Source organism: Neoarius graeffei, chromosome 4 (assembly GCF_027579695.1).
Source record: "Neoarius graeffei isolate fNeoGra1 chromosome 4, fNeoGra1.pri, whole genome shotgun sequence".
NCBI classification, from domain to species: domain Eukaryota; kingdom Metazoa; phylum Chordata; class Actinopteri; order Siluriformes; family Ariidae; genus Neoarius; species Neoarius graeffei.
Window position 1 is genome coordinate 59,870,828 of NC_083572.1, and position 26,947 is coordinate 59,897,774.

Below are 26,947 nucleotides of genomic sequence, written 5' to 3' on the forward strand. Positions count from 1 at the left end.
GCCCAAACCCAGGACTGAGGAGAAAGTGCCATCATGGAATCCACACCAGCTGAAGAGATCCTCCAGATCCTCATCAACAACCAGCAAACCCACAATCAGGCCCTCATCATGCTGTGCACAGATCAGAAGCACCAGCTCCAGGCAGAGGACCAGCAGGTGATGCCTGGTCCAGCTAGTGGGTACTCCAGCACTCACTCCTGCAGATACTGTGGCCAACCCTCACATGCCACTACTCAAGACGGGGCTGCAAAACAATCCATAAGCATTTGTGGAGCTGTTTGAGCATGTCGCTGAAGCATGCTCATGGCCAACCTCTCAGCAGGTGGTCCATCTATTGCCACTCCTGTCAGGGGAAGCCCAGCTTGTAGCTCAATAGCTCCCAGCCACCAACCTGCTGGAATATCTGGACCTTTAGCAGGCTATGTTTACAATGTCTTTCACACACTCAAGGTTTACATTTATTTATTTCCTTTTCATATATGACCTTGATATTCACACTCAACTTGGCACTTTATGTTGTTTGTGTCTGCACTTTTTGTTGTTTATGTAGTTTATTGTCTGCAATGTTTGCATTCATTGCATTCTTGCACTTTATGTTGTATTGTAGATTTGTAGTCCTGTGATGTTTAATGTAGCACCATGATCCTGGAGAAACATTGTTTCATTTTAATTGTGTACTGTACCAACTGTATATGGTTGAAATGACAAATTTAAAAAAAAGCCTTGACCTCGATCTATTCTGTATTGGGTCAGCTGCATACCAGAACAACATTGCTAGTGCTTCTGCACACTGGCCTATACTGAGATTGGCTGCCCATTCACCTTTGCCCAACAGCTCCAAGACACCTGCTGACAGTGGCTGCTGACTGGAGACTGCAGTACTGAGGACATCCTCAACCAAGTGGCACTGGAGCAGTTCATCATTCGACTGCCAAGAGTAATGTTGGCCTGGGTTCAGTGCCACCATGCACTGTCGCTGGAGGAAGCAGTCTGGCTAGCGGGGAACCATCTGGTGGAATTTCTGTGAGTAGACACTCCTGCATCTTCTCCCTCTGTCTCTTCCTCTCTCGCCTCACCCCTTCCCTACCCTGGCAAAAACAAGGACCAATTCCCCTGAAGCCCATTCCCTGAACTGCTGTCCCTCCCTGATTTCCTTCACCTCTTTGTACCTCTGTACCAATGCTGCTGCTAACTCCCTCTCACTCTCCACATGTAGAACAATCTGTACTTGCCAAGACCAAGACAAAGCCTGGGCAGGTCAGCAGGCGCGGCAGGAACACTGGGCAATTCCATGACCAGTGTCCTCAAGGAGGCGAGGATTCCGATCCGTATTCTGGATGTGCCTTGGGCTTCCCCCGAATGAGCAGGAGCATACCACGTGGCAGTGAGTATTCAAGGGGGTAGACATCAGGCCTTGGTGGATTTGGGTTGGAATCATACCACAGTCCATTAAAGCCTGATTCAGTGCAGGGCATTGGGAAATGCATAATTGACAAAAGGTGAGACGTGTACACAGGGATGTTCGCAAATATCTGCTGGTCCCCATCACTATCCAGTTCAGGAGTGAAAAGCATAGTGTGGAGGTGGTGGTTAGTCCTTGCCTCACTCATCCACTAATACTGTGGACAAATTGTCCTAGCTTTAAAACATTAGTAAAGCAATTGTTTGTGGATGGGTTCTGCTTTAGCATGTCTTGGGTGGATTCTGGTGCAGTATTGTGTGTGGAGGTGGTCCCAAGGCTGTCTGTGTTAGCTCTGCAACATGGGGGCATAGTGAGTGGGGAGGGCTCCACCCCTCCACAGTGATTTCCCTTCAGGATTTTCCATTGAAGCAATCACAAGATGAAACTCTGAGGCATACTTTTGAGCAAGTGAGAGGCATCAATGGTCAAAATTTCCAGCCTAAAGTTGCACTCTCCTACCCACATTTTTCTGTTATTAAAGATATAACCTATCAAGTGACACAGGACACTCAAACAGGAGAGGAAACAACCCAATTACTGGTCCTGAAGAACCATAGGCAACTCTTATTCTATGTGGCACATCATAATCACATAGCAGGGCATTTAGGTCAGAATAAAACACTGAAACAGCTCATGGCCCATTTCTATTCGCCAGGCATTTATGGCGATGAATGCAGATGGTGCGCAGCATGTCACAAATGTCAGCTGGTGAATCTGCTGGCCACCCCAAAAGTGCAATTGCGCTCTTTACCTTTAATCAAGATCCCCTTTGAAAGAATTGGAATGGATCTCATTGAGCCATTCAATCAATCTGCATGAGGATATCATTTTGTGTTAGTCTTAGTGAATTATGCAGTGCAATATCCAGAAGCAGGGCTACTATGCAACATTTCTGCATGCAGTATTGAACTTTTCTGCATTATCTCCCGAGTCAGGATCCCAAAAGAAATTCTGACTGATCAAGGCACAGTGTTTGTCATGGACACTTCATGATCTGTACAAATTATTGGAAATTAAATCAATTTGTACCAGTGTTTACCATTCACAAAAGGATGGGCTTGTCAACTGCTTTGATCAAATGCTTAAAAAGATGATTCATAAGTTAATTCACAGGCATACTAGAAATTGGGACAATTGGCTCGACTCCCTTTTATTTGCACTGCAAGAGGTCCCTCAAGCCTCCACAGGGTTTTCCTCATTCAAATTATTGTGTGGTCACAAACCTCATGGCATCTTATGACCCTCAAATAGGCCCAGTGGTGACTCAGGGTCAGTAACAGGAGGTTGTTTACCAGCATGACAAGGGGATGCTAGACTTTGAGTTAGACCCCCCCCCAAAAAAAAAAAACTAAGACTCAACAACAAAAGGATTGGTGGTACAAACATTTACTTGTGTCTTATCTAGTAGTGCAGTCTTGTTCAATATCTACACTGCAGACTTCCCACCAACTCACTCAGAGCAGTACATCTATGCAGATAATAGTGCTCTCGCCTTCTCAGGGAAGACCTTTGAGGCCATCCAGCACACCCTCGAATCAGATCTGGCCACCTTATGCAAGTACTTCCACAGATGGCATTTAAAACTCAGGAAAACAAAGACTGTCTGCTCCATATCCCACCTTGCAAACTGACTGGCCAAGAAAGACCTGATCATCCAACATAAAGGCAAAACCCTGAGATTTGATTCACAGCCCGTGTACCTTAGTGTTACTCTTGATTGTAGCCTTACCTTTGATCCCCACCTGAAAACAGTCACAGAAAAATCTTCCAAGAGGGTAAACCTGATCAAGAAGCTTGCTGGCACCCGCTGGGGTGCCAACTTCACCACCCTTCACACATCAACACTTGCATTGGTGTTCTTCACTGCAGAGTATGCTGCTCCAGTCTGGGCACATAGTTACCGCACCCCAGTCAGTCATCGATACCATGATCAATGATGCCTTGAGAGTTATCTCTGGATGCATGGCTCCCACTCCCTCTGCTATGTTGTCTTTTGTTGCAGGCATCCCACCTGCCAGCATCCAAAGGAACCACCTGGTTCTCAAGCTCATGGAGAAATCCCATATCCCGGTTAGCCTGGTGCCAAACATCAGCAAAGTTAATACTCAACCGCACCTTAACTGCAAGCACTTTGCTGCATGTGCTGCAGAGCTTGAGAACAGCACCCCCCCCAATTGGGTCATGGATCAGTGGCACAAGGAATAGGAGGGTGCTAATTCCACCTTGCACAATTACACTCCTGAGCCCTCCATTAAACCTGCTGGGCACTCCCTCCCATGTGCTGCCTGGGTCAGGCTGAACCATCTTCCCATGGATTGTGGGAAAACTCAGGCTGTCCTTCACACCACTGGCACTGCAGCTTTTGAGAACTGCTCCTGTGGTGCCCCCCAAACTGTGAGCCACCTACTCAAACTCTGTCCTGTCTTTGGTGCACCCAACGGAATCCTGGGGCTAAAGACTCTTGATGGCCCCACTGTCAACTGGTGCTCTCACCCCGACCTCCCACTGTGACTCCTGGTCGGTCCATACGAATGACGATCTAGTAGTGCAAAAATCTACCTGATGTACATGGTGGGGCTTAGGCACCAAACAGGGGCTGGACTCTGGCGACGCTAAAGGAAAGAAAAAATAGAATAGAACAGTCTTCCCTATTCTCTGTTTACACACACTGACCTGAAAACAAATGTGAAACAAAAATGGCTAACTACTCGTCTTCCCTCACTAACCGAAGTACATGGAGTGGCACTCACCATTTGCCAAGGGTGTACAGACAACTGCTTCACTACATGGTGTACAATGTATGATCATGCTTGTGCTTATCTTCCTGAGTCCCAGTAGCCAACAGATAGCCCACACTGCATGGTAACAAAATCAAACAACAATAACAACAGCAACAAAATAAATTCTCAGAAACACTGTCCATTTCTGAAGCTCTGCATCTATTCCCAGAACTTAGCATTCATTTACAAAACTCAGCATCCTTTTACAAAACTCAGCATTGGTATTCCTCTCTCTCGTGCCCACTCTCAGCATGAACCCACCTGTAGGCACCCTAAGTGTTCTCTTCTACCTCTTTCAGGGTGGCTCCAAAGAAGCTGAATCTCCTCCTCTCAGCCACCAGCATTGGACAAGGTGGTGATCACTAAATCCCATCCAATGAATCATTTTCACTTGGGGAAAACTGAAAGATATCTTATCAATGACATATAATAGCAATACATGCCCTTGCATGTTACAGCATTCTAGATGTCATCAGGGAAAATTGGGAGGAGGGACCTTCTAATAGAAAAAATGAAATTCAGGACATTCTTGACCTGAGAGCAAAACTCTACACACTGAGTCACATAACCCAGGAGAATTTGCAACAGGCACAATAAAGGCAATCCTGGCTGTATAATAGGAGGGAACAGCTATATAAATTTGCACTCAGAGATAAAGTGCTCGTTATACTACTCAAGTCGAGCTCTAAATTATTTGTAAAGTGGCAAGGACCCTTTGAAATCACATGGTGAGTTGGAGAAGTCGACTGTGAGATTAGGCGAATGGATAGAGGTGACACACTTCAAATTTGCCACCTCAATCTCCTGAAACTGTGTAGAGACAAGTTTCCTGTGGCTCTGGTAATGGTGGTTCCAGGGAAAGACAAGTTGGGACCAGAGGGAAAGCCAAGAAGTACAGCCCAATTCACCCAGTCCCCTGTGGAGACCACCTCTCACTATTCTAGAGAGCACAGTTTATCAGGTTGCAGGAGGAATTCTGCGATGTGTTTTCACCTCTGCCCATTCGCACTAATCTCATAGGAGTACCACGTTCACAGTCGCACAGTGACTGGAGAAGCCAGCTGGTATTTGGTCCCCAAAACAGATGGGTTGGTCCAGTTCTGTGTACACTTTAGAAAACTCAATACAATGTTTAAATTTGATGCATATCTGATGCCTCACATTGATGGACTGTTTGATCAGTTAGGCATGACTAGCTTTTGACACTGGATTTGAAGGGATAACTGGCAAATCCCCTTGATGCCATTATTCTGTGAAAAATACAGTCTTTTCCACTCCATTTGGGTTACACCAGTGCATGACCCTTCTGTTTGAGTTATTTGGGGCCCCATCAATGTTTTAGCATCTCATGGACAGAGGCCCCTGCCCACACAGTGCATATGCCACTGCCTATTTAGATAACATCATTTTTTACAATAATGACTGGCAACAGCATTTACAACATCTGAGGGCTGTCCTCAAGTCATGTCAAGTCAAGTTTATTGTCAAATATGCTATACATGCTCAACATACAGCACAGATGAAATTTCAGTCCTCTCTGACCCATGGTGCAAACAGGCAATGCAATAAATAAAAATAGAATAATTGAAATAAACAGTATAAAACACTCTAGATAAGAACTAGACATAGACTAAACACTCATACATACATACATACATACATACTGTGATATCACGAGAGGCTAGACAGCTCTCGGCAGGACCCTTCAATCAGTGCAAGGACACAAAGGTTAAAATAAATCAAGGTTTTTAAATGTTATGCCAGGAAATTAAACAGAAAAAGTAACTCAAAGTCCAATGTTCAAACGAAGAGGGATTCCCAAAAGTAAAACTCAAACAATGTCTCTGGCTTTAGAACAACATTATAGGCAGGTTTCCTTCAGTCCAATATCCCGTTCTCAGAACAAACAAAATCTTCTGCCTTACTTTGAGTCCAGTCCACAATCCCTGTAGTCTTTAGCCCGGTGGCAGCCCAGTAGCAGGTGTCCATAACACAGGGAAGTATTTCAGTGCAAAATCCTTCAGGTAAGAATTCCAGATAAGCTTTTCAACAAATACTCCGCCCAGCAGGTTCCACTCAGCAACGAGAGTCCATGAACCTCTCTCCTCCACATTCACACTGGGAGTTTTTGAGCTCTCACAAAGCCCTCTTCCTCGTTAGGCCCTCATTGGCCATAGGTGTGTTGCCGGGTTGGGTGCTGAGGGTGAAGTTCCCAACTCCACCACCAGATGGAGTTATAGCTGCCAGAAGTTGGAGCCATCTGCGTGTGACGTAGTGCCCCTCGACGACGCAGCCTCTCAGGATATCACAATACATACATATATATATATATACACTATATTGCCAAAAGTATTCGCTCACCTGCCTTGACTCACATATGAGCTTAAGTGACATCCCATTCCTAATCCACAGGGTTCAATATGACATCGGTCCACCCTTTGCAGCTAGAACAGCTTCAACTCTTCTGGGAAGGCTGTCCACAAGGTTTAGGAGTGTGTTTATGGGAATTTTTGACCATTCTTCCAGAAGCGCATTTGTGAGGTCATACACTGATGTTGGATGAGAAGGCTTGGCTCTCAGTCTCCGCTCTAATTCATCCCAAAGGTGTTCTATCAGGTTGAGGTCAGGACTCTGTGCAGGCCAGTCAAGTTCATCCACACCAGACTCTGTCATCCATGTCTTTATGGACCTTGCTTTGTGCACTGGTGCACAGTCATGTTGGAAGAGGAAGGGGCCAGCTCCAAACTGTAAAAACAGTCTGCATGCCTAGGTGCTTGATTTTATACACCTGTGGCCATGGAAGTGATTGGAACACCTGATTCCGATAATTTGGATGGGTGAGCAAATACTTTTGGCAATATAGTGTATATATACGGTGTGTGTGTGTGTGTGTGTATATATATATATATATATATATATACACAAACAGTATAAATACTCTAGATAAGAACTAGACATAGACTAAACACACTCTCTCTCTCACTCTCTCTATATATATCTCATTATCTGTAGCCGCTTTATCCTTCTACAGGGTCGCAGGCAAGCTGGAGCCTATCCCAGCTGACTACGGGCGAAAGGCGGGGTACACCCTGGACAAGTCGCCAGGTCATCACAGGGCTGACACATAGACACAGACAACCATTCACACTCACATTCACACCTACGGTCAATTTAGAGCCACCAGTTAACCTAACCTGCATGTCTTTGGACTGTGGGGGAAACCGGAGCACCCGGAGGAAACCCACGTGGACACGGGGAGAACATGCAAACTCCGCACAGAAAGGCCCTCGCTGGCCCCGGGGCTCGAACCCAGGACCTTCTTGCTGTGAGGCGACAGCGCTAACCACTACACCACCGTGCCTCTCTCTCTCTCTCTCTATATATATATATATATATATATATATAAACACATAAATTGGTGCAAATAAACAGTCAAGGGCACTTGAGGTATAGCAGGTAAACATGAAATAAGCAGTATAAACAATAAACTAATAGCTGTTAAGGTGAGGTAGTGCAGAATAGTGCAAATGAGCGAGGTAAAGTGAAATGTGCAGTCCCTGAGTTCAGTGTGTTAATGAACGTTGAGAGTATGTGTGTATGTGTGTGTTGGGGGGGGGACTGTGAGGGTGACATGTCAGATACTGAAGGGGGGGCAGGTGGGTGTGCGAGCAGAATCTGTGGCAGGGGGCAGAGGGGGGGGGGCAGAACAGGGAGGGAGTTGAGCCTCCTGACCACCTGGTGAAAGAAACTGTCCTTGAGCCTGCTGGTTTTGGCCCAGAGACTCCGCAGTCTCCTCCCTGACGGCAGCAGACTGAAGAGGCTGTGAGATGGGTGGGCGGGATCACCTGCAATCCTGACGGCTTTGCGGGTGAGGCGGGAGTTATAAATATCCATTAGAGAAGGGAGAGAGACCCCAATGATCCTCTCAGCTGCTCTCACGATGCTCTGCAGAGTCTTGCAGCAGGACATGGTGCAGGTGCTGTACCACACGGTGATGCAGCTGGTCAGGATGTTCTCGATGGTGCCTCTGTAGAATGTGTGCATGATGGGGGCCGGGACTCTTGCTCTCCTCAGTTTGTGGAGGAAGTACAGACGCTGCTGGGCTTTTTTGGCCAGTGATGTGGTGTTGTTGCTCCAGGACAGGTCTTCAGAGATGTGCACACCCAGAAACTTGGTGCTGCTCACCCTCTCCACTGCAGCACCATCGATAGATAGTGGGGCATGCTGGGTGTGCGCTCTCCTGAAGTCCACAACAATCTCCTTCGTCTTCTCCACGTTCAGGCGGAGATTGTCCTTGCACCACAAGGCCAAGCGGCTCACCTCACTCCTATAGATCGTCTTATCGCCATTGTTGATGAGACCCACCACAGTCGTGTCATCCGCAAACTTAATAAAGAGATTAGAGTTGGATGTTGGTGTGCAGTCATGGGTCAGCAGAGTGAAGAGGAGGGGGCTCAGCACACATCCTTGGGGGGCCCCCCTGTTCAATGTGATGGTGCTGGAGGAGTTGCTGCCGACCCGTACAGCCTGTGGTCTTCCCGTCAGGAAGTCCAGCAGCCAGTTGCACAGGGAGGTATTGAGTCCCAGCTGGTCCAGTTTATGAATGAGCTGCTGAGGAATGATTGTGTTGAATGCTGAGCTAAAGTCTATGAACAGCATTCTGACATGCAAGTGTTTTGTCTCCAGGTGGGTGAGAGCTGAGTGGAGGGCAGTGGAGATGGCATCATCAGTCAAACGGTTGGACTGATATGCAAACTGGAAAGGGTTCAGGGTGGGGGAGAGGGCAGACTTGATATGTCGCATGACTAGCCACTTGAAGCACTTCATGAGGATGGGAGTGAGTGCGACAGGGCGGTAGTCATTGAAGCAGGAGGGAGACAGCTTCTTCGGGACCGGGATGATGGTGGTGGCTTTGAGGCACGTGGGGACAACAGCCTGACTCAGCGAGATGTTGAAGATGTCTGTAAAGACATCTGTGAGCTCCTCGGCACAGTCTCTCAGGACACGACCAGGAATGTTATCAGGACCCGGGGCTTTTCGTGCATTTGTCGTCCTGAGAGCTCTCCTCACGCTGTCTGGGGACAGCGTCAACACCTGGTCGCTGGGGGGTGGTGGGATCTTCTGTGCTGTGGTGCTGTTTTCTGCCTCAAAGCGAGCAAAGAAGTCGTTCAACTGATTCAGCAGAGACGTGGAGTTGTCACACGTCTGCGGTGAGGGCTTGTAGTCTGTGATGGTCTGAATCCCCCACCACAGGTTCCTGGAGTCTCTGCTGTTGTTGAAATAGTCAGCAATGTACCTGGAATACTGTCTCTTGGCCACCCTGGTGCCTCGTGACAGGTTGGCCCTAGCTGTCCTCAGGCCCACCTCGTCCCCAGCTCTGAAGGCGGCGTTCCGAGCCCACAGGAGCCTGTGGACTTCCCCTGTCAGCCATGGCTTCTGATTGGCCTGAATGGAGATGGTTCTGGTGACTGTAACATTGTCCATGCACTTCCTCATGTAGGCAGTGACGGTCTCCATGTATTCCTGGAGATCTGTGATGTTGTTGTAGGTGGCCGCCTGTCTGAACATGCTCCAGTCAGTGGTGGAAAAACAGTCCTGGAGTGCCTCTAAGGACCCCTCTGGCCACACGTGTATCTGCTTTGTAGCTGGTTTGGTGACTTTAACCAGCGGCCTGTATGCTTGCATTAGCATAACAGTGGAGTGATCTGAGGCCCCAAGGTGGGGGAGGGGTAGGACTTTGTAGGCGTCTTTATGCATGGTGTAAACATTGTCCAGAGTATTGTTTCCACATGTGGGAAAGTTGATATGTCCATAGAGTTTTGGAAACATGCTCTTGGGGTTTGCATGATTGAAATCCCCAGCCAGGATGAGAAAAGCATCTGGGTGGGCTGTCTGCTGCTCACTGATGTGCTGATAGAGTTCATTCAGTGCTTCACTCCTGTTGTTATTGGAGCCAGGAGGGATGTATATTGCTACCAGCAATATGGCTGTAAATTCCCTTGGCAGGTAGAATGGCCGGTACTTAATAATTATAAACTCCACCAGTGGTGAGCAGTGTTTGCAGACCACAACAGCATCGTGGCACCAGGCATCACTGATGTAAACACAGAGTCCTCCACCACGAGTCTTCCTCCCCTCAACTAGCGCTCTGTTTGACCGGTAGCATGTTAGCCGGGCTAGCTGAATGGCACAGTCCGGGACGCTGTCTTTAAGCCATGTTTCCACAAACATGAGGACACGACACTCACTCACAGACTTAGATGAGCGGAGCAGGCGGACATAATCCAGCTTGTTGTCCAGTGAGCGTACGTTGGCCAGAATGATGGTAGGGATAACCAGCCAGTGAGGGCTAGCCACTAGCCTAGCCTGGATACCTCCACACTTGCCCCTCTTCTGCTTCTGCATGTTCTGCCTGTGGTGCTTCCACTGTGGGCTGGATGCAGGAGAGGGGGTTGGTGATTGAGCAGGCCTCTGGAGCAAACCATAGTTGCATAGCACTTCTGCGTCCGCTGGATTTATATGCGTGAATATAGTTCTGCGGATGTCGAGCAGAAACTCACGGGAGTATGTGTGCCTTAAGACTGATGGACGCGACAAAGACGAACAGATACACACTGTTTTAAAACACAAAAAACACGAAAACACCGTTCTGTCAGGACAGAGAGGAGCCACTGCGTGTGTACGCGCCGCCATCTTGTTTGTGCTGAGGGGGACTCACAGCAAACCCAAGGAAGTGTGCAATTGGGCAGGTGGAAGTACAGTATCTGGGCTTCCACTTGAGTCATGTGCATGTGCAGGTGCGTCCCCAAATTGATAAGACTGCAGTGATTGTAGTCTGCCCAAGACCCAAGACCAAAACAGGGGTAAGGGGGTTCCTCAGGCTGGCTGGCTATTACAGGAGGTTTGTACCTAATTTTTTCAGATGTCACCAGCCCGCTGACTGACCTCACTCAAAAGGGGGCATCAGATCCGGTCCAGTGAATGGAGCCATACAAATGGGCTTTTGTCCGGTTAAAGTGTTTTTTTTTTTTGTGAGGGTCCACTGTTGCATTTTCCTGAATTTTCTCTCCCTTATGTCTTGCAAACTGATGCATCAGTCAGAGGGCTAGGGGCCATTTTGTCCCAAGTGGTGGAAGGTGAAGAGTGCCCCATACTGTACATCAGCCACAAGCACTCAATGTGAGAGATGAAGTACACCATGACCAAAAGGGTGTGTCTTGCCATCAAAGGGGCAGTCTCATTCTCTGGTACTACCTGCTGGGGTGCCCTTTCACACTCTGTTCCGACTCATAGCCCACTTCAGTGGCTCCACCGCATGAAGAATGCCAATGTGCGGATCACTCATTGTGATATAGACCTTCAGCCCTTTAATTTTGAGGTGGTCCACAGGCCACAGATGATGTTGGCAGATTAACTCTCCTGCCAAGGGGGGGACAGGTGCAGGCCAGATGGCTCCCTGGCCTGAGTTGGGCAGTGGGTGTACGTGGCAGCAGGGGTGTGGTTGAGCATCAGCTTCTTATTTAAATATAAGGCACTCTTGGCACTCTTGGAATGCTGCTTAACCAATCAAATTAGTTGACCATGACTGTTATATAATTTCTGTTAAATCTGACTGACCACATATTCACTTTTTTAGTGTTCACAGTGGTGGAATTGTTCATGAGTATTACTGTATTTCTGAAGAAAACATGTTTATTTCATTAATTTCCATTGGAAATAGAAATAATAGATGTTCAAATAATACAGTGATGCTTGAAAGTTTGTGAACCCATTAGAATTTTCTATATTTCTGCATAAATATGACCTAAAACATCATCAGATTTTCACACAAGTCCTAAAAGTAGATAAAGAGAACCCAGTTAAACAAATGAGACAAAAATGTTATACTTGGTCATTTATTTATTGAGGAAAATGATACAACATTACATATCTATGAGTGGCAAAAGTATGTGAACCTTTGCTTTCAGTATCTGGTGTGACCCCCCTCGTACAGCAATAACTGCAACTAAACATTTCTGGTAACTGTTGCTCAGTCCTGCACACTGGCTTGGAGGAATTTTAGCCCGTTCCTCCATATAGAACAGCTTCAACTCTGGGATGTTGGTGGGTTTCCTTACATGAACTGCTTGCTTCAGGTGCTTCCACAACATTTTAATTGGATTAAGGTCAGTACTTTGACTTGGCCATTCCAAAACATTAACTTTGTTTTTCTTTAACCATTCTTTGGTAGAATGACTTGTGTGCTTAGGGTGGTTGTCTTGGTGCATGACCCACCTTCTCTTGAGATTCAGTTCAGTGACAGATGTCCTGACATTTTCCTTTAGAATTTACTGGTATAATTCAGAATTCATTGTTCCATCAATGAAGGCAAGCCGTCCTGGCCCAGATGCAGCAAAACAGGCCCAAACCATGATACTACCGCCACCATGTTTCACAGATGGGATAAGGTGCTTATGCTGGAATGCAGTGTTTTCCTTTCTCCAAACATAATGCTTCTCATTTAAACCAAAAAGTTCTATTTTGGTCTCATCCATCCACAAAACATTTTTCCAATAGCCTTCTGGCTTGTCCACATGATCTTTAGCAAACTGCAGACGAGCAGCAATGCTCTTTTTGGAGAACAGTGGCTTTCTCCTTGCAACCCTGCCATGCACACCATTGTTGTTCAGTGTTCTCCTGATGGTGGACTCATAAACATTAGCCAATGTGAGAGAGGCCTTCAGTTGCTTAGAAGTTACCCTGGGGTCCTTTGTGACCTTGCCGACTGTTACACGCCTTGCTCTTGGAGTGATCTTTGTTGGTCGACCACTCCTAGGGAGGGTAAAAATGGTCTTGAATTTCCTCCATTTGTACACAATCTGTCTGACTGTGGATTGGTGGAGTCCAAACTTTTTAGAGATGGTTTTGTAACCTTTTCCAGCCTGATGAGCATCAGCAACGCTTTTTCTGAGGTCCTCAGAAATCTCCTTTGTTCGTGCCATGATACACTTCCACAAACATGTGTTGTGAAGATCAGACTTTGATAGATCTCTGTTCTTTAAATAAAACAGGGTGTCCACTCACACCTGATTGTCATCCCATTGATTTAAAACACCTGACTCTAATTTCATCTTCAAATTAACTGCTAATCCTAGAGGTTCACATACTTTTGCCACTCACAGATAATATTGGATAATTTTCCTCACTAAATAAATGACTAAGTATAATATTTTTGTCTCATTTGTTTAACTGGGTTCTCTTTATTTACTTTTAGGACTTGTGTGAAAATCTGATGATGTTTTAGGTCATATTTATGCAGAAATATAGAAAATTCTAAAGGGTTCACAAACTTTCAAGCACCACTGTAGTTGTGCTGGTCCACAGTCAAGGATCCCAGTTTGCCCCAATTCTTATTTCTGTCCTTCACTCTTACACTGAGTGCTGAAAATTATAGATTGCTTCTTACGGTAGGTCACAGGTTCACCAAACCAGTTCTGGAGTAGCCCCTGTCACCTGTTATGCACATTTATTGTGCTCTAAACACACTTGATTCAACTAATCAGCTAATTAACAACCTTTTCGTGAGTTGAAGTGCTTGTGCTAGAGCAGGGAAAACACTCAAATGTGCAGGGGAGGAGATACTTCAGGACCAGAGCTGGCAAGCTGTGCTGTAGTCAGAGGTGGGTAGTAACGCGCTACATTTACTCCATTACATTTACTTGAGTAACTTTTTGGATGAATTGTACTTGTAAGAGTAGTTTTAATGCAGCATACTTTTTACTTTTACTTGAGTATATTTGTGAAGAAGAAGCAATACTTTTACTCCGTTACATTGGGCTATAGTCTGCTCATTACTCGCTACTTTATTTTTATTGATCCATGTGATGCGTGGTCTGTTTGTTTATGTTTTGTCAAGACTTCCAGCAGAGGCTCTGTCACGACAGCATCTCACTGATCAAATGTAGCAGCCAGAGCCATAGTGGGAGGAGCTATGGTTTAACTCCGTTTCGTCAATCAAACAGAGCCAAGCCGCCGTGCGCGCCCGCCCGCACATAAAATTCCCGCGGCAAGAGCAGTCCAGGTGGAAAAGAGCCCGGAAGCAGAAGAAAAATGGCAGAGACAGCAGCCAGCGTTTCTCATCAAGCCAAAGAGGCACACCCCTGGCCACACATACAAACCATGTTCACTCTCCAAACAACAAAAAATAATAATGTTATGCGGTGTCACATGTGTCTCCCCAAACCAGTGGACGTTTCAGCTTATAAAAACTCAACGTCGAATTTGAGGAAACACATGGTAAGTAGGCTATGTGCTTTTGGCTGTCTTCATAGGCAGACGTTAGCCCTGTTGTAACATCATAAATAACTGTAAAATACATTGTTTTGTGGAATTGTATTGACACACTGCAGCCTCAGACGGCAAGATAACACACACACACACACACACACACACACACACACACACACACACACTGTTGAGTGGGTGTGGCTCAGGTACTGAAAGATGGACTGTATTAGGAATGAGATATGGGTGTCTCCTTGGTGTGTTGGTCAGAACACAGGACAACTGGATATGCAAACCAAGATTTACTTGTCTTCAAATGCACAATACAGCACAGCATGGGGTACAAGGTGTTCAATTTCCAAATAAATCTTCCTCTATTCTGTATTTATATTTATCTAGGTGGATATTATCTTAACATGTCTGTTGCAATAGTATGTGTATGTGTGTGTGTGTGTGGTTTTTCTGGTCAATTATGCACACACAAGGATCTTAAACAGGGAACTGCTTCATCACGCGGCACTCGAAACTACACTGAAAACGGCAGGAGAGGTGCCCGGGAACATGAATAATCGATATCAGCACTGGGGCATGTGAACAGGCGTAACTTGACTGACAGTCTTTCCAACACAGCCGCCCCCAAATTTATATCTAAATTTGTCCCATGGAAAGGCTGTTGTGGGGTCAATCAGGGTCATCAGGATTGTCCTCTGCGTCGGCAATCTCTGGCAACACAATCAGGCGGGCGATGGGCCTGGTGTAGACTCGGTCCTTGATTTTCACCTCGGCTGTCCTTACTCGTCTGTCGATGCCTGGGAAGACCTTGACCACTTTGCTGATCTGTCATGAAGACCTTGGAACTGGGGGGTCAATCACCAGCACTACCATGCCGACTTCGACATCTGGAGAAGAATTCTGCCACTTCCCTCTGGTCTGTAGTCCTAACAGGTAATGTTTGATGAAGGCTGACCAGAATCTCTCTGCCAACACTTGGGAATGTCTCCATCTCCGTTTGCTCAGCAGCTCAGACTCTGGATAAATTACTTGAGGTAAGGAGCCATCTGGCCGCCCCATGAGGAGACAATTGGGTGTCACGGGGTCTGGATCTGCCAGGTCTGCTGAAACATAGCCAAGGGGCTTTGAGTTCATTATAGCTTCGATCTTGATAAGGACAGTCCTGAGGACTTCCTCTGTCACAGTCTCTGAGCCCAATGTGGCATAAAGGGCAGCCTTGACCGATCTGATCTCACGCTCCCATGCTCCACCAAAATGGAGAGCTGCAGGTGGATTGTAATGGAAGCTGATCTGCCATTTGGCCAGGAGTTGCTGCAATTCGGGGCTCAGGCTACTGTAGGCCTCTTTGAGTTCAGTCTCCCCTCCACGGAAATTTGTGCCTTGGTCAGAGTAGAGTTCGGCAGGCTGACCACGACAGGCAATGAACCGTCTAAGGGCCATGAGGAAAGCATCACTGTCAATGGAGGTCAGGATTTCTAAATGGACAGCCCTAGTTGTCAGGCATTTAAATAGCAGGCCCCACCTCTTCTCATTTCAGTGCCCCACCTTGATCATGAAGGGGCCGAAGCAGTCCATACTAGTTGAATGGAATGCTGGTTTGTACAGCCTGAGTTGAGGGGGTAGAAGGTCCATCATCTTCTGACTGGCTGGTTTAGACCTCCATTTTCGGCATTCTAGACAGAGACGTTGGTGCCTGCGCACTGCTTCCCTTCCTCTGAGTATCCAGAACTTCCGACGGAGCTCGGCGAACACTCGTTCTGGTCCCAGATGACATAACTGGACATCATAGGCCTTTATAAGGAGACAAGTATTCGTATGGCTAGGATCCAGGACTACAGGGTGGATACTGTCTGAATCAAGTCCTTCCACACGTCTCAATCGGCCTCCAACTCTGATGAGCTGGGTGGCATGGTCGAACTCAGGGGAGAGGCAGAGTAAACGGCTATTTGAGGGAACTGATTTCCCTTCCTCTAGGAGCCGATATTCCTCAGGGAAGCAGTCTGTCTGGACTCTCCTCAGCACCAGAAACTCTGCCTCCCTGAAGACAGTGGCAGGAGGGTGATGAGTGAGACCCGCCGCCCCGTGAATCTCCTCAGCCACTGCTTGCAGCAGGTCCTGCCAGCTGGCATGCCTGCACCTATCTGTCACAGGTGGCAAAGCTGTGGCTAGTCCACAGAAGGCTGTCATCCTTAGCTCTGTGTGATCATCCCCGTCAGGCTCGGAGGGATTCGAAGGCCATTCATTTTGAGGTAGCAGGAGAAACTGAGGTCCATGGATCCAACGGTTAGGTTCTATGAGCTGCTCCAAGTGCTTGCCTCTGGTTAGGTCATCTGGTTAGGTCATCGTTAGGTTTCTGACAGAGTCTACGTATCTCCAGGATTTCAGGCTGGTCAACTCCTGTATCTCTGCCACTCGAGTACCTACGAACACCTTGAAATAACAGGACTCAGAGTGCAACCAATGGAGGACAGTGGTAGAGTCTGTCCAGTAGGTGACTTCTAGGATGGGTAGGGTAAGCTCTTTTAGGAGGAGTGCAGCCAGCTGAGCACCTGTGAGTGCTGCACATAGCTCCAACCGTGGCATTGAGTGCTGTTTTCTTGGAGCTACTCGGGACCTTGCTAGGAGGAAGGCTAGATGTACATTGCCATCAGCATCTGTGGACTGAAGGTAAGCCATGGATCCATAAGCCTTTTCTGAGGCATCACAGAAAATATGAATGTTGTGGGTCACCTGAGGATCGTTCAGTGAGGATAGTAAGTAGCATCTTGGTAAGACCATTTGAGGCAGATGTTTCACCTCTGATTCCCACTCTACCCAGGCTTGAAGGAGATGTTCAGGGAGTAGGGGGTCATCCCAATCCCAGTGCTTATCCCAAAGTTGTTGGACAATGATCTTCGCACAGGTGGTGAAGGGTAGGAGGACTCCAAGAGGGTCGTACTGAGTGGCCAACACATGGTAGATGTTCCTTATTGTAGGAGCCTTGTATGACACAGGTCTGTGCTTAAAGCCTAAGGTGTCAGTGTCACAGAACCAGCTCAAGCCTAAAGTGGATTCTCTTACTTCTGCTTTGTCCTGTGAGAGCCATAGCTCCAGTTTGACAGATCTAGCATCAGGTGGGAGGTGGCTAACAACATCTGGCTGGTTGCTGGCCCACTGTCGAAGGTCAAATCCTCCAGATGCTAGTAGGTCTCTTAACTTGTTGAGCAAATGGCGGGCTTCCTGACTGGTTCTGAAGCTCTGGAGACAATTGTCTACATAGAAGCACTTCTCCACAGGGAATCTTACGTCTTCTTCTGGCGAGCTGTGGGATGTGACATGTCTCTGCAGAGCAAAGGTGGCACAACAAGGATGACAAGTTGTCCCGAAGGGTAACACTTGCCACTCGTAAATGTCAGGTGGGTCATCTCTCCTCATATCACGCCATAGGAAGCGCAACAGAGGTTTGTCTTCAGGCAGGATCAATACTTGGTGAAACATTCCTCATATGTCTCCACTGATGGCCACACTATGCTGCCTGAATCGAAGGAGAACGCCCAGGAGTGAGGGACTAAGGGTTGGACCAGGCAGCAGGCCTTCATTGAGGTTGAGACCTTTGTGTCTGAAGGAACAGTTAAACACTATTCGATCTTTGCCATTGTGGTTGACAATGAAGTGGGGAATGTACCAGCTTTCCCCTGTGGGGTGTTCTCGGAGGCCAATTTGGTCACAACATTAGCATCCACTAATCTCTTGACCTCTGCATTGTATATCTCTGCTTTGCCAGGGTCTTTAGCCAGACATTTTTCCATGCTCCTGAGGCTAGGCATGACAGCTTCCTTGGGGGCCTGGAAGCGGGGACTGTTGGCTTTATGTAGCAGTGGTGTGGCATAACGAAGGACTCCATCCACCTCTACTCTGGTTGTCTTGGTCTCCAAACAGCAAATGGCATCTTGATCTTCTCTCGACCGCGTGGCCTGTTTCTCACAATGGTAAGGCAGGACATCAAGTTGCCACAGGCGCTCTACATCTCTTTTGAGTTCCACTTCTGCAGGACTCAGGGAAAGGGAAAGACACTGTTGTGACTGTAACTGTTTGGAGAAGACGAGCTGGACCCTGTAGTACCCATCCAAGCCGGGTCTGTACGGCAGCTGGCCCACCTGGTGGTCCTAGACGAACAGGTGTGATGGGCGTTATCAAATGAGGGTGGTCAGCACCAATGAGTAGCAGGGGTGATGCATGTTCAAAGGGCTGCAGAGGTAGGTGTTGAAGATGCTTATACTTGCTCAGAAGGGTGGCAGGATATGAATGGTCAGCAAGTCCAAGGCGCTCAGCAGTAAAGGCTGCTTTGATTTGGAATGTCTTTTAGGCTGGTTCGCAGGAGACAGCTGGAAGGAGACAGAGGAACCACTAAGAGTTTGCACATCTTGACGTATGGTTTTCAATGTCAAATTCTCTTCTGAGCCTTGTATGCCTAGCTTCAATGCTGCAGCTGCGAGCAAGATGGTTTGCTCTGATCAATCATCGAGCACTGCATAGGTGTCGAGAGTTTTCCCTTGATAGCGAATCAGAACTCTAGTGACCTTAAGGAGGACTCTTTTGCTGTCTGTAGGCTGTACAGGGTTTCAGTGGCTGACTTTGACCGGCTTGAAGATTCTTTAGGGCTGGCATCTTTGGTATTGACCTCATGCAGGATCTGAAGGTGTCTTCCCTTACAGATACTGCACAGCTTCTTTAGTGTGCACTGTGCAGCCTGGTGATTGCGTGCACACCGCCAGCATCTATAATTAGCTTTTATCCAATTAGCCATCTGATCTTTGGTGAAGGCTTTGAACACTGTACATTGACTGAAGTAGTGTTCGCTACTGTTACAGTATGGACAGAAAGCCGGTGAGGTAGCTTTCCTCTGGGCTAAGTCAGCTGTCTTATTTGAGGAGTCAGCTGATGGCTGCGTGGGAACTTCATTGGCTCCATGCAGTATGGTAGCTGAGCGAGTTGTGGACTTCCCTTCTCGCCTGCGATCAGGCTTTTGAGCTGTTTTCTGCCCTTTGCCGATAGTCATTGTGGCTGAGTCTTGACACCATGCCTCATAATGTAGCCACTCTGACAGGTCAGTGAGAGTGAACACAGTTCCAGGGCCTTGACCCATCTGGCGACGGAACTCTGACCTCATTTCTATTGGTAGCTTGCTCAAGCGGCGCTCCACATGGGATCCACATCTTAACTCTACATCACCGTCTGGACCCAAAGTAGCAAGCATGGCAACAAGAGCTCTAATTTCCAAGGCAAATCTCTCAAAGGCCTTGGTATCTCCCCTTCTGACATCTGCTGAATCCATTACACTGGCGATTTTCTTGAGCGCTAGCTTATGGGGTTGACCATATCTCTCAGTCAACGCAGCCATGGTGTCAGAGTAAGGAAAGGGGGAGTTCATGAAGGAATCTGCTACCAGATGTGCTTCCTCGAGCTTCAAGTGATCCAAGAGGATTTGGTATCTGAATAACTCCGTAGAGTCAGGAGGCAGAAGGTTTTCAAGAGCTCTCTTTAAACAAATGAACTCACCAGGATCTTTTGTGACAAAGTCAGGTATTGTTGCTTTAGGACCCCTATAGGTTTGCTCTTGGTTCGCTGGGTACATAAGGTGTTGTACAGGAACTCTGGGCCTTCGTGGTGGGTATTGAGGCTGCGGTGCAAACAATGGCTGTTGAGCATAAGCAGGTCTGGATGGTGGAACCTGTGGCTGAGAATAACCAGCAAAGTAAGGCTGACTTGGCTGAAGGCTATAAGGTAGATGAGTAGAAGGCTGGTGAGGCTGGTGAGAATAAGGAGCTTGCTTTGCTGAGGAGCCTCCATAAAAGGGAATATTAACTGATTGCGGTGGAGGTTTACTGCGCGTTAGGGCTGCAACTTGGTCTTTCACTATCTTCAGCTCAGGCATCATTTTCTCAAAGAAGTCACTCAACATCTGGTCTCTATCTGAAGGTTCTCCCCGAGGACTCTGTGGAGGGGAGGAAGGATGATGAGGCTGTGCCCCAGTTGTCTTAGATGACTGCGTTGAGCGGTGGCTGTTGAGCTGAGAAGGTGCAAGAGGCTGTGAAGCTGGAGTGGAATGAGGGATCTGAGATGAATGATAAGGTAACGGTGAGATATTTCTGGATACAGGATGCTCAGGATGTGGCTCTATATGCTCACTATGTGGCTGGTCACCATACTGGCTGGTTGACACATGCAGTGTCTGTGGTTGCGATCTTTCCCATGATTCGTGGTAGGGGGACATGGGTGGTTGACCACTAGGCTGCAGTAGAGGAGGACTATGGGGACCTGAAACAGGCAGCAGCAGGTCCATGCTGTGCTCAAGCACTGGGTGCAACCCATCATCGATTGGTACAGGCAACAGCTCACACTGACTGTAAGGTGTTCTATCTCTTGTCGGAGGCAAAGTCCCCATTGGTGCTCTCTCTTCTGGCATATAGTGTAGCCTCTCTTCAGTACCCTGTGCTGGCTGGTGTTGTAGTGTAGGATGAAGGACTGAGGGGAGGGAGTGTCTTCGGCCATCGCTCAGATCATATTCTTGAAGATAACCAGGTGGATGGATCTGACGCTTTGGCCTGACAGCTTCGGGATGTGATGAGTATGGCTGCATATCTTCAAAATACACCTCTGTCCAAGGCTAACACCAATGTCCGGCTCGAAGGATCTTTGTTGAGTGGGTGTGGCTCAGGTACTGAAAGATGGACTGTATTAGGAATGAGATATGGGTGTCTCCTTGGTGTGTTGGTCAGAACACAGGACAACTGGATATGCAAACCAAGATTTACTTGTCTTCAAATGCACAATACAGCACAGCACGGGGTACAAGGTGTTCAATTTCCAAATAAATCTTCCTCTATTCTGTATTTATATTTATCTAGGTGGATATTATCTTAACATATCTGTTGCAATAGTATGTGTGTGTGTGTGTGTGTGGTTTTTCTGGTCAATTATGCACACACAAGGATCTTAAACAGGGAACTGCTTCATCACGCGGCACTCAAAACTACACTGAAAACGGCAGGAGAGGTGCCCGGGAACATGAATAATCGATATCAGCACTGGGGCACGTGAACATGCGTAACTTGACTGACAGTCTTTCCAACACACACACACACACACACACACACCAGAGAACCAAGAAATAAAACTACAAAAAATCTTCCTAACAATCACTTTTTATTGATGTGAAACCAAAAAATGCTCATGAAAATAAGGTTGCTCGCCTAATGTCAGCTCCTCAATAGCGTTACACACTGAAAAAAGTGAAACAAAGCTGTTGTTCATTTAATGTATTTGTTTTCATTCCAGTGAATAAAAAAAAAAAAAATAGTTTGCTCCCATATTCAAAAGTTGTTTAAATGAATTAAAAATATTCAGGTTTAACAAAGATTATTTATAAATAATCTTTGTTAAACCTGAATATTTTTAATTCATTTAAACAACTTTTGAATATGGGAGCAAACTATTTTTTTTTTATTGTGGCTCAGTCGACTAAGGGGCCATGCCATAAATCCGGGGACCCGGGTTCGATTCTGACCCGAGGTCATTTCCCGATCCCTCCCCGTCTCTCTCCAGCTCATTTCCTGTCTCTACACTGTCCTATCAAATAAAGGTGAAAAAAGCCCCAAAAAAATCTTTAAAAAAAAAGCAATTTATTTATTTTAATTTAGGAAAATCTGAAATAATTGCTTTGGTTCAACCATCAGAAATTGGTTTACATGAAGTTAAATATTTCAGGTCAAATCAAATGAATTATTTATATTGTATAACACTACAATATTAGGTGTGATCGATTACCTCAATTTTTTTAATTTGAGCCAATGTTTAATTTTTTTCAGTGCAGTTGTACATGGCTATGGTCAAAAACTGGGAATGGAAGACTGGTGAAAACTTGCTAAATAACAAAACGCCTAACATATCGTTTGTGAAATCTCCATTTTTCAAGCTACTGTTGTGGATTAGAGGAATTTGTGAAGACTTTAGGTGTTTTTTTCTGTGAGATTTGTTTTATTATTTGTCTACAAGTGCTTGTTCATAAAAGGCAGGGCATTAGCTTGTTAACTTGACCGCTTGCTAGCAATCCCCACCACCACCCAGCCAAGCTGGGCACTGGCAGCTAGTTAGCAACCTTTTTGCTTGTTACTTCCACTTGCTAACTCCTCTGCGAGATGGATCCAGTAAACAACTTTTTGGGAGATGAAAGGATTAACATCGTTGATCGCATCTTACAGGATTATTTCCAGTCTTTTTCGTACGAGGAGATACAGTGGTGCTTGAAAGTTTGTGAACCCTTTAGAATTTTCTATATTTCTGCATAAATATGACCTAAAACATCATCAGATTTTCACACAAGTCCTAAAAGTAGATAAAGAGAATCCAGTTAAACAAATGAGACAGAAATATGAAACTTGGTCATTTATTTATTGAAGAAAATGATCCAATATTACATATCTGTGAGTGGCAAAAGTATGTGAACCTTTGCTTTCAGTATCTGGTCTGACCCCCTTGTGCAGCAATAACTGCAACTAAACGTTTGTGGTAACTGTTGATCAGTCCTGCACACCGGCTTGGAGGAATTTTAGCCCATTCCTCCGTACAGAACAGCTTCAACTCTGGGACGCTGGTGGGTTTCCTCACATGAACTGCTTGCTTCAGGTCCTTCCACAACATTTCCATTGGATTAAGGTCAGGACTTTGACTTGGCCATTCCAAAACATTAACTTTATTCTTCTTTAACCATTCTTTGGTAGAACGACTTGTGTGCTTAGGGTCATTGTCTTGCTGCATGACTCACTTTCTCTTGAGATTCAGTTCATGGACAGATGTCCTGACATTTTCCATTAGAATTCGCTGGTATAATTCAGAATTCATTGTTCCATCAATGATGGCAAGCTGTCCTGGCCCAGATGCAGCAAAACAGGCCCAAACCATGATACTACCACCACCATGTTTCACAGATGGGATAAGGTTCTTATGCTGGAATGCAGTGTTTTCCTTTCTCCAAACATAATGCTTCTCATTTAAACCAAAAAGTTATATTTTGGTCTCATCCATCCACAAAACATTTTTCCAATAGCCTTCTGGCTTGTCCACATGATCTTTAGCAAACTGCAGATGAGCAGCAATGTTCTCTTTGGAGAGCAGTGGCTTTCTCCTTGCAACCCTGCCATACACACCATTGTTGTTCAGTGTTCTCCTGATGGTGGACTCATGAACATTAACATTAGCCAATGTGAGAGAGGCCTTCAGTTGCTTAGAAGTTACCCTGGGGTCCTTTGTGACCTCGCTGACTATTACACGCCTTGCTCTTGGAGTGATCTTTGTTGGTCGACCACTATGGTCTTGAATTTCCTCCATTTGTACACAGTCTGTCTGACTGTGGATTGGTGGAGTCCAAACTCATTAGAAATGGTTTTGTAACCTTTTCCAGCCTGATGAGCATCAACAATGCTTTTTCTGAGGTCCTCAGAAATCTCCTTTGTTCGTGCCATGATACACTTGTGAAGATCGGACTTTGATAGATCCCTGTTCTTTAAACAAAAAACAGGGTGCCCACTGACACCTGATTGTCATCCCATTGATTGAAAACACCTGACTCTAATTTCACCTTCAAATTAACTGCTAATCCTAGAGGTTCACATACTTTTGCCACTCACAGATATGTAATATTGGATCATTTTCCTCAATAAATAAATGACCAAGTATAATATTTTTGTTTCATTTGTTTAACTGGGTTCTCTTTATCTACTTTTAGGACTTGTGTGAAAATCTGATGTTGTTTTAGGTCATATTTATGCAGAAATATAGAAAATTCTAAAGGGTTCACAAACTTTCAAGCACCACTGTATTACGTGTGATGTTCAGCTGCTGTTGAAGCTGAACAGTCACTTCACGGAGTGAACATGCACGCGCACACACACAGTGTTATGGTTTATGTGCAGACTGCCTTTTTCTTCTTTTTCTTTGTAACCTCTACCTATTGTTTTGTTATTCTGTTACTTTGTAAAGATTTAATTAATTAATATTTAATTTATTATTGTTTTCCTGTTCACGGCTAAAAGATCACAGCTTCACAGTGCAAAATTGAGAGCCAGCTGCTGTTAAAGCTGAACAGTCACTTCATGGAGTGAACATGCATGCGCGCGTGCGCACATGCACACACACACACACGCACACAGCGTTATGGTTTATGTGCAGACTGCCTTGAGCTTCTTGTTGTTATTGTTAATACACAGAACTACACACACACAGTTTATATGTGTGAAATATATATGAAATCTCTGCCTGTTATGACATCCTGATCAATAAACAAAGAAGTTACTCAGCAGTTACTCAGTACTTGAGTAGTTTTTTCACTTAGTACTTTTTACTCTTACTCAAGTAATTAATTGGATGACTACTTTTTATTTTTACTTGAGTAATATTATTCTAAAGTAACAATACTTTTACTTGAGTACAATTTTTGGCTACTCTACCCACCTCTGGCTGTAGTTTACATAATGCTAAGTATAAAAAAAGAAAATAACAAAAAATGACTTACCCCCTGCAGACATTTCTACAATCTTATTGTGCTTTTCTATTTCGCAGTTTAAAAAGTTGACTTGGTTCTGAAAATAAAAAAGGTACTGTAATTAGATCATGAAAATATACCATAGTAATAAGGAGTATCTCCTTACATATTTACACATTTAGTTAAATCAGCATTGAAAACACATTTTCTCCTGAATATTTATTTCCTGAAATAATATCTGCATTCATGTATAACATTGCATCCTAGCAGTTGCAATTCCAGTAAGATTGTCAGTGTCTCTGAGTACCAAAGAGGCTTGTGTGATGATGGCAGGGAAGCAGAGAGCCTTATTTAGCCAATGACTACATGCACGTTTGATCGAACCCCTCTCATTCACATAATAAAACCAAGCCATCTTTCTTCTGAAGGAATCATGTTGAAATACTTTTTATAAATCATGATTTAATCATGCTGTCAGCAGAGTGTTGCTAATTTAAACGATTACTTTTTTATTCTTTTTGAATGTTTTCCAAATTGCTTTTACAAGATTCATTGGGGAGTTTTATTGTATAATAGGTGTTACAGTACCTATCTACTTTCAGAAAAGACCTTACTTTTAGGCTGTGACCTCCAAAAAGAAACAACAGCAACAACAAAAATTAACCAATAAAGATATTTTGAAGTGACTTATGCTGCATATGTAGTAATATGAAACTGATGAAGATTTTCATGGCATTCTACAGTTATGAGATCATTCTCTATGCATCAGCAGCTATTTCGGCTCTGCTTTTGATAGGTCACATTTCTTATAAAACGATGAAGGATATGCTGGCAGCCATAACAGCTCTGCTACAGGAGAAATAACAAACAAACAAACAGAACACTGAGACCTTTGCTTACCACAGACAACCTTTTTAGACTCCTTGATGTATTTTATATGAATATATTTCTAGTGACTGAATGAACCCAAATGAAATCATGCAAACGTTCATTCATGATAATTGTACCTCAACAACATGCATTTCAGTTCTTGCTATAAATAGCCTGACCAAAAATTAATACACAGAAAACACAGAAAAATACAATGATGTGAAGGATGATCTCCATGCGCTGTTTGTTCAATTCACTCAAGTCTTACTCCAGTTTAAAAAAAAGAGAATTATTTGGGAAAGTGTATAGTTTTTATACTAAACACACATCAGCACCCTTATTCTATTTTTTGCTCTTTGCTGTAGGTATTAAGTTCCTCCTGGTGTATGTTAGATATCCTGATTCATTTTTCAATGCCTCATCCATTAATGTTCAAATCTGCATAAAAACCCTTTTTATGAAATGTATGAATGATAAATTTGTAAACTTTTGATCAGAAAATGTGATTAGGTCATCTGGGAAGTTTCCAAGATACACACTTGTAGATGAGAACCGTAGCGCTTACCTTAAAATCCTTGAACCGCGGTTTTGATTCCTGGAGTTTAGTGAAATTGCTCCTTTTACAGCACTAAATATTGGTAGACTGAATAAGTAACCCCATAGGTAGCAAAGTCAGTCAGCTGTCATGGGTGTTTATGGCTTTTATTTGAGTGAGGTTGACATTAAGGAGGAGGTACTGCACATGGTCTATTCATATGTCATAATTAAAACATGAGATCAAAATTGAAGATGATATGGTGACATGGTGCATATGATATATTTTCCTTTTTCCCACTTGAAAGAGAACATGGTCACATCCTGTGCTGTTGAAATTATACACACTACCAGGTGGAAGTTTGGACAGACAAGATTTAATATATATTTTCTAGTGCATTAAAGACATTTTGATGAGAGCTTATGGTTAAAACCTGTTTCAAAGACAATGTAAACAAAGTTAATTTATTTCTAATTTAAGATGTATTTCTGGCTTGTTCAGAAATG

The 26,947-nt window shown here is 45.1% G+C and overlaps 1 protein-coding gene across 2 annotated transcripts in view; it reads right to left on the reverse strand.

Moving 5' to 3' along the window:
• Nucleotides 1-26,557, reverse strand: part of LOC132885105 (immunoglobulin-like and fibronectin type III domain-containing protein 1) — a 62,843-nt gene extending 36,286 nt beyond the window's left edge. For both annotated transcript variants that reach the window (XR_009654548.1, XM_060919423.1), the window contains exons 1-2: nucleotides 26,472-26,557; nucleotides 25,067-25,133 (exon numbers count right to left, since the gene is read on the reverse strand). Coding sequence is in view for 1 of the 2 variants with exons in the window: in XM_060919423.1 (XP_060775406.1) it covers nucleotides 25,067-25,079 (13 nt within the window). In the remaining variant the exon portion in view is untranslated. The remainder of the gene's footprint in view (nucleotides 1-25,066; nucleotides 25,134-26,471) is intronic.
• Nucleotides 26,558-26,947: the final 390 nt, after the last annotated feature.